This window comes from Elephantulus edwardii, unplaced genomic scaffold, assembly GCF_000299155.1.
Source record: "Elephantulus edwardii isolate Elephantulus edwardi_28Jun2011 unplaced genomic scaffold, EleEdw1.0 scaffold00153, whole genome shotgun sequence".
Lineage (NCBI taxonomy): Eukaryota > Metazoa > Chordata > Mammalia > Macroscelidea > Macroscelididae > Elephantulus > Elephantulus edwardii.
In genome coordinates, this window is record NW_006399903.1 from 2,846,295 (window position 1) to 2,863,303 (window position 17,009).

Sequence of the window (17,009 nt, forward strand, 5' to 3'; positions counted from 1 at the left end):
TGGGACATTGGGGAAGTACTGCTTTTTGCTGAGTGATAGCAGGATTCCAAGCTTTTTTGTTTTTGTTTTTAAATTTTTTTTATTTATTTTTTTTTTAATGTGTGTACCGTCAAATTGGATCTGACTGGTACAGAAGGCGATTGTTCCTCCTTCTTCAGCAGAGCATCTGGTGGATTTGAACCACACACCTGGGATTACAGTGCAGTTTCCTACCACTAGGCCACCAGAGCTCGCCAAGCCTTTTTGTTTTAAGTGTGTATATGACATTTTATCCTGTGAGAATTCACTGATGACACTGGCCCTATGCCAGAAGTATCAGCCTTCCTGTTATTCTAGTTGGAGTACAGTAAAGCAAGCTTCACTCTGAGTCTGTGAAGTGTGGGCACCTGTTGGTCTCCACTGTGCCCTCCTATAATATTGTCTCAAATGTGAATAAAATGAAGAATTGTGACCACCTTTTGGAGAGCAGTTAATTTAGTGCTTCGTCTTGCCCCATACAGAACAGTCCATTGGAAAATGAAAAGAATAAACTGGCATGTCTGTCAGGAATTGCATTTGCCTGTGAGTAACGGAGACTGAAAATTAAGGCTTAGTAACAACAACAACAACAACAAAATTCCCAATGTCATGAATCAAGTCACAAAAGTTGCCAGTGCAGGTTTGTTGAGAGGCTCTATGATACGTGACCTTTCCTCCTGATTGCCAAAAGGCTGTTGTGGTTCCAGCCATCACATCCACACTCCAAGGAAGGAGAAGGGGAAAGGTTAATAAGAGGCAGTACTTGTATCAGAAAAGAAATATTTGTTCTAAGGCTCCCCTTAGGCTCCTGCTTTGTCTTTTCTGGTGGAATCCTGACCTGAGGGTGATCAGGCTGGATGAGGGCTTGAGCAGTAGTGGTTCATTTAAGCTTTTTCTTCCTTCAAGTTGGAATTTTTTTTAAAAAAAAAGAAAAAGAGCAGACCTTGGGGTGGCAACCAGCGTTCTGCTGTAAATAGCTACCCGGAATGACCTCCCTCCCTTTCCTTGAACTCCTGTGTCAGAGCTGACTCCCCTCTGTGTGTGGAAAGTTGAGAGTCTTATAGTTGGACTCTGGGCTTTGGAATACGGTTTCATTCACACTGCAGTAATTATTCCACTTAACTTTGATGTTAATTTGAAAAGTAAGTGTCTAGAGGAGCATAGTTGCCTTGCCAAGCAGTTTGCTAATTTTGCATGCTGTTAGGTTCACAGGAGAATAAAATTTGTTTCTTTTGATTACCAGGGAATCCTAATTCATTTTCTCATGTGCCTTTTGAACCATTTTGACCCCTGGACTGATAACTAGGTGGCCCCAAGACCCTCAGCCTCTCCAGCCCCTGTGCTTTTTCACCTTTAATAGCAGATTGGAAATGTGCAGCCCTGTTGTTGTTTGCTGTAGGTTAGAGAAGTTGGTTGCAGGAGGAGAGTAAATCTCAGCTGACAAAGCAAATGAACCTCCTGGTAGAGACACACTTGGTCAGTGTGGTCCATAAGATACTCTAGGCCACATGACATCGTCCACAGGATGTGCTGGAAGGACCCCGAGTGACCCTCTGTCCTGTTTCAGGTGCTGGGTTGGATCCGTAACGGAGAGTCCATGTTGAATGCTGGCCTCATCACGGCCAGCTCCCTGCAGGAGGCGGAGCAGCTGCAGAGGGAGCACGAACAGTTCCAGCACGCCATCGAGGTGAGGTGCTGGGGACCCGCATCCTCGGGCAGGCCACCAGGCTCCCTGGGGCAGCATGGGCTCTACAGATCGCAGGCTGGTGGTTAACACAGACTTGCAGGAGCCCAAGTGACAGACAGCTCATGGGCTTACAGCTCTGTCCTCTACAGGAAGTTAACAGCAGCTGCCGGGAGTGAGGCTGTGTCTCACAGCCTGGGGTCCATCAGCCAGGGGCCATCGTGGGGTCTCCTGCTGTCACAGCCAAGGCAGGGACCCCTTTTCTGCTCAGAATGCAAGGTACCAGAAAGATATCGAGGCCGAGTCTTTTTTTATAGTCTGCTCTGCTGTGGACATAATCTCACTGACCACTCTCGTGGAAACAGAGCCTCAAGCCTGTCCTTGTAAGTCAGGAATTCACTGTTGCCTGCAAACAGTAGTGCTAGCAGGGGTCTCAGCTCTCAGCCCAGGCCAGGCCCAGCTCATGGCATACAGGGTCCTCAGTACGGGTGCTCTTGGGGTCAGGAAGGAGGAGTAATTATTGTGGTGGGCAGACTCTTAAGTCAAAGATGAACAAGAGCATTTCATTACAGAGAATGTCTTGCCTTCTGCTCCACTCACATATTAGTAGCCAGAGAAGCAAGTCATAGACACTACTGCTGCTGAATTCTCTGGATGGAGCTTTTCTGGCCTAGTGGATAGAGTGCTGTGCCCCCAACCCAAAGGCTGTGGTTTGAATCCACTTGCAGCTCCTGTGGGAGAGAGATGGGTACACAGTCTCCTCCCATGCCATTGTCAACCACTGAAAACTCGCTGGAGGGTCAGCTATGAGTTGGAACATGGAAATAAGGTGGTGGTTTTTTTTTAAGGAGTTTAATTCTCTGGATAAATTTATTTTAAATTACTTTGAGCCCATGGACTGACTTTGACACATGTCCCTGAGGCTAGTTCTGTGTCCAGAGACAGTAGTAGTGGAGTTTCAGGGATATGTCACTGCAGGACACTTGTGTGCAGCGTTTGATGGGGCCCTGGATGCCCAGCCTTGGCCCCTCATGACGGCCCAGTCCACAGGCTTCCTAGTTCTCCACTGACGAAAACAGGAGCCTCAGCCCCTCACCAGTTCTCACAGGCGTCAAGGAACAGAGACGCATGATGCGGGTTTGCTGTGTTTGTTTTGATAGGTTTATTAATATGTATGAACCTCCAAGGAGTACTACTGTTGGTTCATCCTTAGCTTTGATTTCATTTCTCTTTCAAGTCAGTACTTCTCGGAGTTCAGAGTTTATGTTGAAAGCCAAAACGAAAAAGCAGACACTGCCCACCGTCATAGTCCCAGTTCATACGACTCAAGGGCTGTTCCAGGAAGGAGCGAGACCAATCCCAGAGCTGGCACATGTGGGCCACTCTTGCAGGTGGGGGTGGGAAAGACTCTTTCCTGGGCTGGAAACTCCCGGCTGAGGTTCATTCTGCATATTCTTAGGTCATTCCGTCTTTAACCCAGTCAACCAAAGTATTTTTCTGCTGGGAATTTTTTCTTGAAATTATATGTAGTGGAAGGCATCTTAAATTACATGAAAAAGGATTTTGTTTATATATATAGAGAGAGAGACACACACACACACATATACATATATATTTGCTATAATATAATGATTTTTTGTTCTGTTATTTTGACTTTGGGTGGTTTTTTTTTACCATAATACAGTTTTAAACAAATTGCTCTTGAGTACTGTTGAGGTGGAACTGACTCACAGTTGACCCCTCAGAGGGTTTTTGACCCTTCCAGGGGGTTCTTTGACCCCTCCAGTGAGTATTCAGAGGCAGTAAATCACACAGGAGAAGATTGCTCATCTTCCTGCAGAGCAGCTGGTGGATTCGAACTGCAGGCTTCAGGCTAGCAGCGCAGCTCCTTACCACTAGGTCACTAGCTAATTCGTGGGGCCCATATGTCCCAAGGAGATCTTCTGGGTTGGGCTTGGTGGGGTAAGGCCTGTTTGTTCCGAGTTACATGCAGGCACCTCCAGATGGCAGCACACTCTAACAGAAGAATAGCTATTTCCTACCAAATTCCAAAAGTGGAAAAGGTAGGGGATGCTATCTCTCCCAAAGAGGCACAAGTGGGTTAATCATAAGCTCTCAAGTGTGGCACGGCGTGGAGGCTTTTTCCTGAGCTGTTTGCTGTGCTTTCTAGAAGGGTTTTAGTGAGTGTTTGCTGTGGTTGTTGGTGTGAAGTGAAGGGAGTGGCCGTCACCAGCCCAGGCCTCCGCCAGCACGCGGGAGAGCCCCCCACTGACCCCAGGTCCTCTTTCTGCGTCCCTCAGAAGACGCATCAGAGCGCACTGCAGGTGCAGCAGAAGGCCGAGGCCATGCTGCAGGCCAACCACTACGACATGGACATGATCCGGGACTGTGCCGAGAAGGTGGCCTCGCACTGGCAGCAGCTCATGCTCAAGATGGAAGACCGCCTCAAGCTGGTCAACGCCTCGGTCGCCTTCTACAAGACCTCCGAGCAGGTGAGGGGCTGCGTGGCTTGTGGCGGCGGGCACTGTGGTCGTGCGTCTCCCTTCTCGTTGGTTGTCCTGTCACCTTTCTCAGGTGGGTATTTACTGCTCTCCTGCTTTTCCTCGTCACTTGGGACTGTGGATTGTCAACATCGATCCTTCCAAGGAACCACCTTCTGGTCTTGATTCTTCTATTGTATTTCTTTGCCCCATTTGACTTTTTTTTTCTCTCATATTTATTATGTTCTTGGTTTTGGTCAATCTGACCTTTTGCTACTTTTTTGCTTTAACTGCTAATGTGTTGATTTTAATCTTTTCTTCTTTGATGTTTGTGTTTCTTGCTATGAATTGAGCTCTGTATACAGCTTTTGCTCTGTCACAAAAATGTCAACATTGTGTTTTATTCTCATTTGAGACTAGGGATTTTTAAAATTTCATATTTGGTTTTTTGTACCAGTTTTTTTATTGTTTTGGTGGGGGTTTTTTTCCTTACCAGTGGGTTTTAAGCTTATGTTAGAGCTGGTATTTTCCAGGACTCCCAGCCGACCTTGTGGGTTTTGTTGGGGTGTTGTTTTTTTTTTTTTTAAACCAAAAAAAAATCAAACTTTGTTTTGTTTTGGTTTTTAGCGGCAATCTATATTGTTATTAGTTTGGCTTGGTTTATATCAAATGTAAAGCAATCTCAGCAGTTACTTGTTTCCATACAATTAGTTACATACATTATATTTGAGCCTGACCTGTTTGGAGCTTTATTTTACTGGGCATGTCATTCTTTTTAAATAAATATCACTAATTGTTATATACTTAAATATTACGAATTTGTAAACCTTGATGCAAGAAGACTGCCCTGTCTTTCCTCTTACAGAGCAACTGGTGGATTTGAACCACCAGTCTTCTGAGTAGCGGCTGAGCGCTTAACATCGCACAACCAGACTTCCTTTCAGTTGATGCTAAAGAAAGAACCCAAACCCATTGTTCTTGGGTTCATTCCCACTCATAGTAATCACCACCCTACCCAGCCTCGCCCCAACCCTGCCCTGGGTCACTAAGGCCTTACGTCTTTACAGGAGGATTCTGCCATCTTTCCCCCAAAAGCCACCAGTCTGTTAGTTAGAAACCTGATTTGTTAAACGCTGTATAACCAGGCCTTCTCCTAGCTAATGCAGTTTTGAAAGCTGATCACACGCTTTTGCATGTTGACCCTTATTTATCATGTGGGAGTAAAGTGATGATAAATACTGGAATTTTTAGGAGCCAACTAAAAAGGAATGATAGGAGGCCACGCAGCCACAAGATAATTGTTTGACCGTCAGTCCCAGGTTCTTTCCACTTCCAATACATCAGTGATTTATTTCAGACTATACGTCTTCCTTTTGGTATTGTGTTAGCACGAGTTTACAAAACTTCTTTTTAAATAAGTTTGTATTTCTGTGGTATTCTGAAAATTGGGCATAGTATGGACTTGTTGTATACTGTCCAGTTGGAACTGACCTATTCCTGACACTTTGGCGAGTTTTTAAAGACAGCTGAGGAGATTACCCACCCTTCTCCAGAGGAGCATCTGGAAGCCTCGAACAGCATGCCTTTGGGATTGCAACACAGCTGCTTGCCACTAGGCCACAAAGCTCCCTGATGGGCTTGTGTTTTAGACCTGAAAGTGCTCGAAGAATTAAATTACCCAATCTTTTGGGCAAGTGATTCTTGACTTGTCTGTCAGCACTCAAGCCAGCAAGGAAAAGCCCCATTCTGGAGTGTAACTTGATTTTACGTTCCTTGGGCTGCCTGGGTGGCACAAACAATTACGCACCCAACTGCTGATGGAAAGATGGACTTTTCAAGTCTACCCAGAGGTACCTTGTTAGAAGGGCCTTGTATCTACACCTGAAAAAGCAGCGCTCACACCCAGTGGAGCCCGGTTTTGTTCTCTGACACACATGAGTTAGAATCCAGTTGGTGAGGGAGCCAAACACATCTTTTCTTTCTGGAAATATTTTGTCAGAAACCTGTCAGAATATTCAGCTCTTTTGATGTTCTTTTTTCTGAAAGGCCTGCCCAGTTTGACTTAGGCATTTTTCTGCCATTAAGTCAGCCCAGGATATCTTGTGGTGCAGTGGTTAAACACTCATCTTCTAATGGAAAGGTTGACGGTTTGAACCCATAGCCACTCCATGGGAGAAAGATGAGACAGGCTGGTCCATTAAAGGTGCTGGGCTTGGAAACTGATGGGTCCTTTTTTCTCTGTCCTCTGAGGTTCTGTCCTCTAAGGTCGCTGTGAGTCAGGATGCAGCCTGATGACAGTGGGTTTGGTCTGTGGTTTTGCTGAGATTGTTGTCCCTTCTTATATCCTTGGTCCTTTGGGGACACTTGACCCCTGGGCCTGACTGCACCTAGTCCCTCAAGATGCATATGTGTGATTTTGGGTGCTGGGTGGTTGCTGAGACTGAACTTTCTTCTGCCTGCAGGTCTGTAGTGTCCTTGAGAGCCTGGAGCAGGAGTACAAGAGAGAGGAAGACTGGTGTGGAGGGGCCGACAAGCTGGGCCCCAACTCTGAGACAGACCACGTCACGCCCATGATCAGCAAACACCTGGAACAGAAGGAAGCATTCCTGAAGGTACACAAGTGGCTTTCCTGGGTGCTGAGTCCTCACTGGGAACTTAACCTCTCACACTTCACACCACAGTTCATACCTCACAGCAATCCAAAGAGGTTCTGAAGCAACCCTGTAGACTGCAGGCTTTCCTCCTTCCATTCTTCTCCCACTAGCCCGTGGTTTGGCTTCTTCAGAGAAACTCTCTGAGAGTTCATACCTCACAGCTCACACTTTACCTCTCACACTTCACACCACAGATCACACCTCCCACCATACAACTCACACTTCACACCACAGTTCATACCTCACAGCTCACACTCACACCACACAACTCACACCCCACATTACAGTTCATACCTCACAGTTCAGTCACACCACACAGCTCATACCCCACACTACAGTTCATACCTCACAACTCACACCTTACCTCTCAGACTTTGCACCATAATTCATACCTCACAGCTCACAGTCCACAGCATAGTACATCTTATAGCTCACACCTTATACCACACACTTCACATCACAGTTAATACGTCACAGCTCACACTTTCACACTGCAGTTCATGCCTCACAGCTCACACCTTAGACCTTACACTTCACACCACAGTTCATACTTCATAGCTCACACTACAGTTCATACCTCACAGCTCACACCTGATATACTTCCCACTGAATAGCTCACAGCTCACACTTTACCTCTCACACGTCACACAAGTTCATACCTCACACTTCACACCTCACACTTCACACCACAGTTCATACTTCACACTTCACACCTCACACCACAGTTCATACTTCACACTTCACACCTCACATCACAGTTCATACCTCACACCTCACATTTCACACCACCATAGTTCATACCTCACAGCTACACCTTACAAATCACATTTCACACCACAGTTAATACCTCATACCTCACACCTTACAAATCACACTTCTCACCACAGTTCATACCTCACAGCTCATACCTTATACACAGTTCTTACTTCACGGCTCAAACCTTATACCTCATACCTCACACCACAGTTCATACCTCACAACAGTTCTGCCTTCACAGCTCACACCTTACCTCTCACACTTTACACCACAGTTCATACCTCACAGCTCATACTTCACTCTACAGTTCACATCTCATAACTCACACCTCACACTACAATTCATACCTCACAACTCACACCTTACCTCTCACACTTCACACTACAGTTCATACCTCACAACTCACACAATGTATAGTAAAAGCTGTGCGAGCATTGTCAGTTATAACTTAGAGGATGCTTTTCATCCTTTTATACTATCTGTGTAGTTTTCCAAGAAAGGCCTAGGAATCTATGTGTGTAAAGAATGATTAGGAATTATAAAGATACAGTGCCATTTGATTGTAAAGACAGAGATATTGATTGATTATCAATTGAGTGATTACTTTGGTCAGTTGACCAAGTGCTCTGATGTAACAAAATGCCTAGAGCTGAAAAGACTCTTCCTCTGGAAGTTCTGCCTCTTTAGAGATACACTGTCATGTGAGACTTGTGAGGTCTTCGACTTACAGGACGTATCACCAGTACTTATTCAGCAGTCATTTCTGACTAGAGAAATTTGGTAAAGTCCAAAATGCTTAAAGTTAGAAATTTAGAAGAAATTAGTTTGATATATACAATTGTCTTTTGAATCAAATTTTTTAAGAAGGACTGAAAATGTTTAGAAACATCAGACGTGAATGCCTCCATGTTGTATTTTTTGACCCTGGAAAAGAGTTTGTGAAGCTCTGTGGGTTACCATCCAGACCACCCGATAGCTGTAGTGTTTTTTGCCTTGTGAGGGTTCCCTGTCCTCCTTACTTATAGTTCCCTTCTGACACTATCTGGCTATCTTTCACGATGCTTGTTTCCTTTCTGAACATGATCTCTGTCCTAACAGAAGCGACGTTTAGCCTGTTACTGTTGTTAGATGCTGACAGGTTGAGCACAGCTCATAGGAACCCTGTGACGAGATCTGAGCCCTGTCCTGTCCTGTGCTGTCCTCACAATCTCTGATACACTCGAGCCCGTTGCTGCAGTCACTGTTGTCAGTGCAGCTGGTTGAGGGTCTTCCTCTCTTTTGCTGACCCTTCACCTTTCCAAGCATCAGGTCCCTCTCTAAGGAATAGCCCCTTCTAAGAGCCTGCCCAGATTATATGAGGCAAAACTTCTTTGCCTCAAAGGAGCATTTCTGGCTTTATCCAAGACACATTTGTTTGTCCTTTGGTAGTCCAAAACTACAACTCACAGGTGTTGATTTTTCTTCTCTCATTCATTGCCCACTTCTCAGATGCGTATCAAGTGATTGAAAAAAGACCGTGGTCCGAGTTAAGCACACCTTAGTCTTTAACCTGACATCATTGCTTTGCAGTATTTTGGAGAGATTCCTGACAGTTGAATTTCACTTTGCAACACATCTTTTGATTTATTGACTGCTGGTGCCAAAGTTGTTGCTTGTGGATCCCAGTCAAGCGAAATCTTTGAGCATTTCATTCTCCTCTCCATCCATTATAATGTTGCTCTATTGGCCTGATGGTGAGGATTTTTGTCTTCTTGATGTTGAGGTGTAATCAGTGTTAAAGGCCATAGTTTTTGATCTACATTAAAATCCACATTGGAAGACTGTTGCCTTTGATTGTTTAGCCTTAGAGAATGGGCTGTCACTTTTTTTAAAAAAATTCTTTTTTTATGTGTATGATTCAGAGGTTTTTTTTGTTTGTTTGTCACCTTTTAAAATGCTTTATCTGTCAACTTTGTTTCCCATTTCCTCCACAGTGATTCTTTGTCTTTAAGCAGTTCCAAGTGAGAAAACACTTGTAGTTTCCACAGACTCATCGCTTTTAACTTTCAGAGAGAATCTGAAAGCCCCAGCCCCCAACTTGTTGCAAGTGCTGAATTCTAACTCTATTAGAAGATTTGGGGTTGGACTCTCTGTCATTTTGTCCTGTTTCTCTGGAGCCCTTTTAGTATAAAACAAAATTGAACACTGCTTAGTTAATATAATTAAGAAAGGTCTTAGATAACACAGTAAAACAAAAATAATTTAAAACTTCTTCAGATTCTTTGGTTCACATAAAATGTTAGAGGTTGCATTTGTGCTTTTTATTAGGAGAATTGAAAAAGAAATCTATCCCAAACTGTAGAGAACCTAGTCGGTCAGCCCTTGCGTGTTCCTCACCCTGTGTTAGCAGAGGTCGACCTGGGCGTGGCCACCTGACTCCCACTCCACCACTACCACTGCATTATTTCATACTCTCTTGTTCTCTTCTAAAATGGTGGAATCTGCTAGTTTTCTGTTTGATCGAGAAGCTTGATTAGAGTTAGGTTTGAGGGGGTTGTTTCTGGTGGGGGGGATGCTTGTTGTTATTAAGTGCCATTGAGTCGAGTATGACTCGTAACAACCCTGTGAACAACAGATCGCCTCCCTGTGCCATCCTGACACTCCCTGACACACTGTAGCCCACTGCGGTCGTCACCGTGTCAGTCCACTTGGTCGAGGGTTTTCCTCTCCTTCACCAGCCCTCTACCTTCAAAACCGCAAAGGTGGAGCGGTGTCCTACTGTGCTTCACATTGGGAGGGACCCGGGGCCTGATTCCAGTCTTTCCTCTGTACCATGTTAAGAGAGGTCATGTTCCCACGTTATGAGTCACATTCATTCATTATGAACTTCTCCATCCACCTTTCCCCCAGTGAGCTTCATATAGACTGTTGCTGTTGTTGTTATGTGCCGTCGAGTTTGCTTGTGACTCATAGTGACTCTATGTACAACAGCCCTAAACTCTGCTCTGTCCTGTGCCAATCACACTCTCCAATACACCTACCCCCATTACCCCAGTCACTGAATCAATCCACCTCATAGAGGGTCTTCCCCTCCTGCGCTGTCCCTCTACCCTATCAAGCATGATGTCCCTCTCCAAAGACCTGTCCCCTCCTTACAACATGTCCAAAGTGTGTCAGACAAAGCCCCAGAATCCTTGCCTCCAAGGAGCAACCTGTTTTAACCCTCTCGAGGATAAATCTGCTTGTTTTCTTGGCAGTCCATGATGTATTCAATACTCTTCCCCAGCACCACAGCTCAAAGGCATCAATTCTCCTTCTATCCTCCCCAGTCATTGTCATATAGACTAGTGATACTATATTTCATTAGGAGTTAGAGAATTATGTTCTTAATTCAGTCATTCCTTCTACTTTAATTGCTGTTGTTACCATGGAGTTGGCACTGATCCTCCCGCAGGTTTTCAGAGGCAGTAAATTCCATGGGATGAGATTGCCCATCTTTCTCCCTTGGAGCAGCTAGTAGATTTGAACCGTGCACCTTCGGGTTGGCAGTGCAGCTCTTTACAGTTTAATTAGCCAGTATTATTCTCCAAAGAAGATTTTCTTCTTACCAGTTATTCTGAAATAGAGTTTGTACAGGAGATACAGGTCAAAGTTTGATTCTTTGCTTCATATACTCTTTTCAGAGGAAAGTGCTGGCCAACCAACCTCTAAGTGTGACTGACTAGCTTCTACTATCATCTTGGAATTTAATGTTTGGCGTGTTCCCTTCTCGGTCCCTCACTCTTTACTCTCCAGCTGGCCCATCAGGGGGACTCCTTCCGGTCAGCACGATTCCTGTGTCCTGTCATCACGACCCCATGGTCTTCAGCAGCTTCTCTGCTGTTTGGTTTGACCCACTAGTTTCAGATTTATTTGTAAACCTCTTCTCCCCGGAGTGTGAGCTGTGCATGGGTTCTGAGGAAGCTGGTGTGAGGTTCACAGTGTGAAGTGGACGCTGTAAGCTATGAAACATGAGGAAGTTTCTCTTGAAGAACTACGACAACGTGTTTTGGGACAGAGGCCTCAAGCTGCTTCTGAATCCCTCCATCATGCTGCTGCTACCTGAGCCCTCTGGGATTTGTACACTGCGTTAGAATGAACTTTCTATCTGGTAGCTATTATAAGACCACAGGCTGGGCCCTGGGTGACCACTGGAACAGTCATCGTTTCTAAGCCTATACAGTAGGTGGCACTAAGGTGCATTTTGTTGTTGTTTTTAAACAATGTTAAGAGGAAAAACATCAAGTCTCTTGATATTTCAACTCAAATAGAATTAAGAAACTTTAAACTGGTTGGAGTTTGCAATTGTATCTTTTTATTTACATAAAATCATTGGGGGTGGTTTTTTTTACAGTAACAAGCATACCTGTGTATACATGTAAATAATAACAGTTCTTTCCTATCATTATAATGTCACACACTAGCCATTCCAGTGGTTTAAACCACAGGTCAGCATACTGTCCTTAGAGCTAAAGTCACTTACATCCATGTTTTTGTTTTTGGGTTTTTTTTAATTAATGTATTTATTTTTCATTTCAATGAACATCTACAGAGATTTTGGAATTCCATTCATTCATTGTTGCACTTTTCTCCCCGCCCCCCCCTCCACCCCCCCCTTTGCTTCTCTGCTTGAAAAGCAAAAGAAAAACTCCTTCATTGGTACACAATCCCCACACACACACACCGCAACCCCACCCTCACCCCAAATATAATCCACTCTGCAACCCTCATTCTGTACTCTTATAATAAACATAATGCCCTAAAATATAATACTTTTAAACTATTCGCTCCCTCATAGACTTCAATGCCGTAAACATAATTTATCCAGTTTTTCTCAGTCTTACCCCCGCCCCGATGTCAGTCTCATTCTACAACAGTGGCACCATACATCCATGTTTTGACTGTTATCCACACCTGCTTTTTTAAAAAAAACTGCAGCATCGAGTGGTTGAAGCAGGGACCGAGAGACCTGTGAGCGGAGAGGCCAAAACCATTTTCCCTCTGGCCTGTTCAGGAATCCAGGCATCTCGGGGTCTTCCGGCTCCGAGTCTCTCATTGGCAGCAGTCAGGATGTGGTCCAGGGCAGCTACTCTTAGCTCACGGAAGGGAAGGACTTCTGTTCCTCTGTGGCCGCCCCCCCGTACCCTGCCACACGGGCCTGTCCACAGGCAGCTCACAGCGTGACCCCTGGCTTCCCTTGAGCCAGGTCATGAGAGGGAGCCGGCTCATTTTTAATTGGAATATTGTTTAACCGTGGGCATCTTTCAGACCTCTCATCGATCCGACGGGCATTTGAAATAGAAGTCATTTATGTGAGAGTCAAGTGACGTTGTTGCCCATTGGTACAGAAAGTATGTGATTGTGTAAGTCAGGCGAGTGACACCTCTCATTCTCCACTGCCCCTTAGGCTTGCACGCTCGCGAGAAGGAATGCGGACGTCTTCCTGAAATACCTACACAGGAACAGCGTGAACATGCCGGGAATGGTGACGCACATCAAAGCTCCTGAGCAGCAAGTCAAGAGTACGTGGTCCCGGCGTCTGTGGAGAGTGTCCCTCGGTGCCTGGGCCCCAGGGAGGGCTCCACTCCCCACCCACACACAGCTCCTCATTGCCCTTTCATACCAGCTAAATGAGACGACTGAACCAGGCCCTCTCCTGGCGACAAATTCTTCATGGCCCCTTCCACTTGCTGTAGCACTCGCAGCTTTTAAAACGTTGAAAAGCCTTCCAGAGTTTTCTTATATAACCCACCCATCCATCATCCACTGCACCTGAGTCGGTGACTCCCAGTAACCCCCTAAAATAGAGAAGAAGCGCCCTGTTATAGTTTTCAAAGTGGTAAATCTTTACAGAAGCAAATTGCATCCTCTCTCTGAGATGGAGTGGCTGGTGGGTTCAAACATTCAGTCTTTCCATTAACAGCTTCACTCTTCAACCACTGGGCCACAGGGGTTCCTTCTTTGGCACTAAAGCCAAGCCCTTTCTGGTAAGTCCCTTCTGGCTAGCAGTAGCCCTCCGTCAGGTTTCAGGGAAGAAATCGCTACTGGACTATGCTGCTCGTCTTTCTCCCGTGGCTTCCAGCTGTGGACTTTTTAGTTAGGAGTCCATGGCATTCTACACTAAGCCACCAGGACTCCTGTGTATGCATCTAGGGAGACCATTTGTTTCTGGAAAAAGCACACTCCAGTGAAAGTCATGAAGAGAGAGGGAAGATGAGAAGAGAGGGTTGACTGTTGGCTAATGTTAGTGTAACTGGTGGGACCCTGTCCTCGCCTTTGCTGAGGTCAGCTGCCATGTGGCATCAGATGGGCCCTGGCTTGAGCCCCACCCACAGACACACCTTGTTTTTATGTACCCTTGAGTTGAAACCAACCCATAGCTGACCCTCCAGTGGTTTTTCTGAGGAAGAAAACTGCAAAGGAGATTGCCCATCTTTCTCCCTCAGAGCCTCTGGTGGATTCAGAGTGTCTACCTTTGGATTTCCAGCACATATCCTTACCATGAGGCCACCAGAGACTCAAATTTAGTAAGCTTACCTTTGAACAAGTGTGGCAAATACAAGTGGAAAAATCTGGATGGATTAGTTTGAGCCAGGAATATTATTCTAATGACTATTGGGTATATTGGGTTAAGAAAACCTCAGTATTAAAGTAAGATCATCTGTCCCTGGTTTTTCTAGTTCTCTGTCTTGCTCTGTTTTCATTGCAAGCACTGACACCCGTGTTTTTTTTTTTTGCTCCCGCAGATATCTTGAACGAACTCTTCCAGCGGGAGAACAGGGTACTGCACTACTGGACCATGAGGAAGAGACGGCTGGACCAGTGCCAGCAGTATGTGGTCTTCGAAAGGAGTGCCAAGCAGGTGAGCCCCGGGGCCCCGCCCTGCAGCCCTCTGCTCCCGATCCGCCCTGTCAGGTGGAGTTTCTGCACTTTCAGAAGCCACTTTCTAACAATCAGATAGCCCTGTGCTTTAGTTCATAGTTTATTATAAAAAGGAATCTTGCAGCCCCAAAGTACTTGGCTGAGAGCATCAGGTTCCCAAACAGTGAGCATCCAGACAGCTTTTATCTTATATTTCCACTGCCGTCAAATCAATTCTCACTCCCAGCTGACCCCCTCCGTTTGATTTGCAAGGTTGTGAGTTGCAAAGGAGGAGATGGCCCATCTTTCTCCCAAAGAGCAGCTGGTGGATTCGAACCGCCAAAGACGTACCTCCTGTGGGTGAGCAGTGCAGCTCTCTGTGGCCTCTACTGCCCAAAGTTACCATCTAAGACAACAAAATAATAATAATAAAAAAAATATGTGGCTAAAGTTCTCTCTCATGAACATGGAGGTTGTTAACAGATCTCTTTATTTAGCCTTAGCACGTTTGGTTACGTACCATCTAGTTGCCTTTGACTTTCAATGTGGGCGCGCTCTCTTAACACTATAACTATTCTTGTTCCTCAGTTGTTCATGGATTTTCAGAGGCCTCTTTTTTAAGAAGTAGATGGCCAACCCTGTTGCCTACTCTGTCTTAATCTGGGAGCTCTAATAAAAGCTGTGCACCATAGGGTGACCCTTCCGGCATTTGACACACCAGTGGTACAGCTTTAACCATTCCAGCAACTCACAAGTTAGCCCTGTACAGCAAACTGACAGATGGGTGCTGTACTAATAAAAACAATGATTAGCATGCAAGAATGTGGGTACTTGTCTTTGGAGAAGAACATCATGCTTGGGAGGGTGCAGGGACAGCGCAGGAGAGGAAGACCCTCTATGAGGCGGATTGATTCAGTTGCTGGCGTATTGGGGGTAGTTGTGTCGGAAACAGTGAGATTGGCTCAGGACAGAATAGGATTTAGGGCTGTTGTACATAGGATCACTATGGGTCACGGGTGACTCAATGGCACATAACAACAACAGGCTGTAAAGTAATTAGCAATATGCAGATCATTTTGACAGGTAAATGATGTACCTCTAATAGGAATTTGGGCATACAAAAACGATGTTGCTAGATCCACTTGAAATCAGTGACAGAACGGCAGGATGGGGCCTCATGTACTGTTGAAAGAACAGCTGTCTTGGGGAAAGTGCGGCCATGGTGCTCTTTGGAAGCACAGATGATAGAGCTGCATATGATGAACTTTGGGGGCATGCTTCTGGGAGAGGCTGTTTTCTGGGAGGGATGTCATGCTTGGAAAGGAGAAGTGTCGGCAAAAGCGGGGCAAACCCTCAACCAGATGGACGGACACAGTGAAGCTGCAGTGGGCTCGTGTGTGTCAGGAGGTGCGAGGATGACGCGGGGGGACAGGACGGGGTTCAGATCTGTTGTTATGGGGTCTCTGTGGGTCATACTTGACTCGATGGCACCTCACAACAACAATCAGCTTTGCCTCACAGGGTTCCTATGTTTGATAAAACTGCCTGCTTCCGTGCCATCCTCTGTCCTCTCTGCTGTCATCCTGGGGGTGTCTCCCAGCCCCCTGACCTCCAGTCCTGCTCTCTGGGTTCTGAAGCCCCAGTTTCCCCCTGGTTGTCTCCCCGCTCTGGCTCCCCTAGAGACAGAGCTGGAGCTGTGACTCCTGTCCTTGTACCACACGGGACACCCCCCTCACCTTACTCACTAGAGGGGGAGCGAGGCCCTGTCCTCCTTAACTGTTGCCTTCAGGGGCCCCACAGCCACTCCTTCAGTGGGCCTCATGACCTCTTGCCAGATCGCGCACTGGCCTCCCTTCTGTTTCCACACCGTAGCTTTTCAGAGGAGTTTCGAGTCAGCCTGGAACCTGGAAGGAGCCTGCCCCCATCCCTGCCCCTGCCTTGCCTCTTCTGCATCCCTGCCACTCCAGCCTGGGAACCCCGCGTCCTGCACAAGGCCACCGTGCCCTCCCCGACTGGCCTTCCCTGCCCATCCCCGCAGGGCCCACTCAGCCTTCTCACTCCTCCCCTCCATTTCTGGGGTCACCTTGCTTCCTTCCCACCCCCTCTGTTTCTGAGGTCACTCTCCTCCCCTCCACTCCCCCATTTCTGAGGTCACCTCACTCCCCTCCTCTCCCTCTCTGTTTCTGGGGTCACCTCACTCTCCTCCCCTTCCCACCCTCTCTGTTTCTGGGGTCACCTCAGTCTCCTCTACTTCCCACCCTCTCTTTCTGGGGTCACCTCACTCCCCTTCTCTCCCCCTCTGTTTCTGGGGTCACCTCACTCTCTTCCCCTCCCCCTCCGTTTCTGGGGTCACCCCACTCTTATTTGCCTTTTCCATGTGTCTCTCACTCATGGAAGGAAGTCTTTGTTTTCTGTGCCTCTCAGATACTGAGTATTTTACAAGTTGAAGGTTGTGGCAACTCCATAAGGAGTGAGTAAGTCTGTGGCACCATTTTTAAGACTGCGTCTGCTCACTTTGTGTTTCTGTATCACATTTTG

General features: G+C 46.3%; 1 protein-coding gene across 1 annotated transcript in view; it reads left to right on the top strand.

The window, feature by feature from the left end:
• TRIO (trio Rho guanine nucleotide exchange factor) overlaps positions 1 to 17,009 on the top strand; it is a 404,313-nt gene that overhangs the window by 230,209 nt on the left and 157,095 nt on the right. Inside the window, exons 17-21 of the mRNA XM_006895017.1 lie at positions 1,586 to 1,705; positions 4,003 to 4,194; positions 6,645 to 6,794; positions 13,018 to 13,132; positions 14,357 to 14,472. Coding sequence (XP_006895079.1) covers positions 1,586 to 1,705; positions 4,003 to 4,194; positions 6,645 to 6,794; positions 13,018 to 13,132; positions 14,357 to 14,472 — 693 coding nt within the window. The remainder of the gene's footprint in view (positions 1 to 1,585; positions 1,706 to 4,002; positions 4,195 to 6,644; positions 6,795 to 13,017; positions 13,133 to 14,356; positions 14,473 to 17,009) is intronic.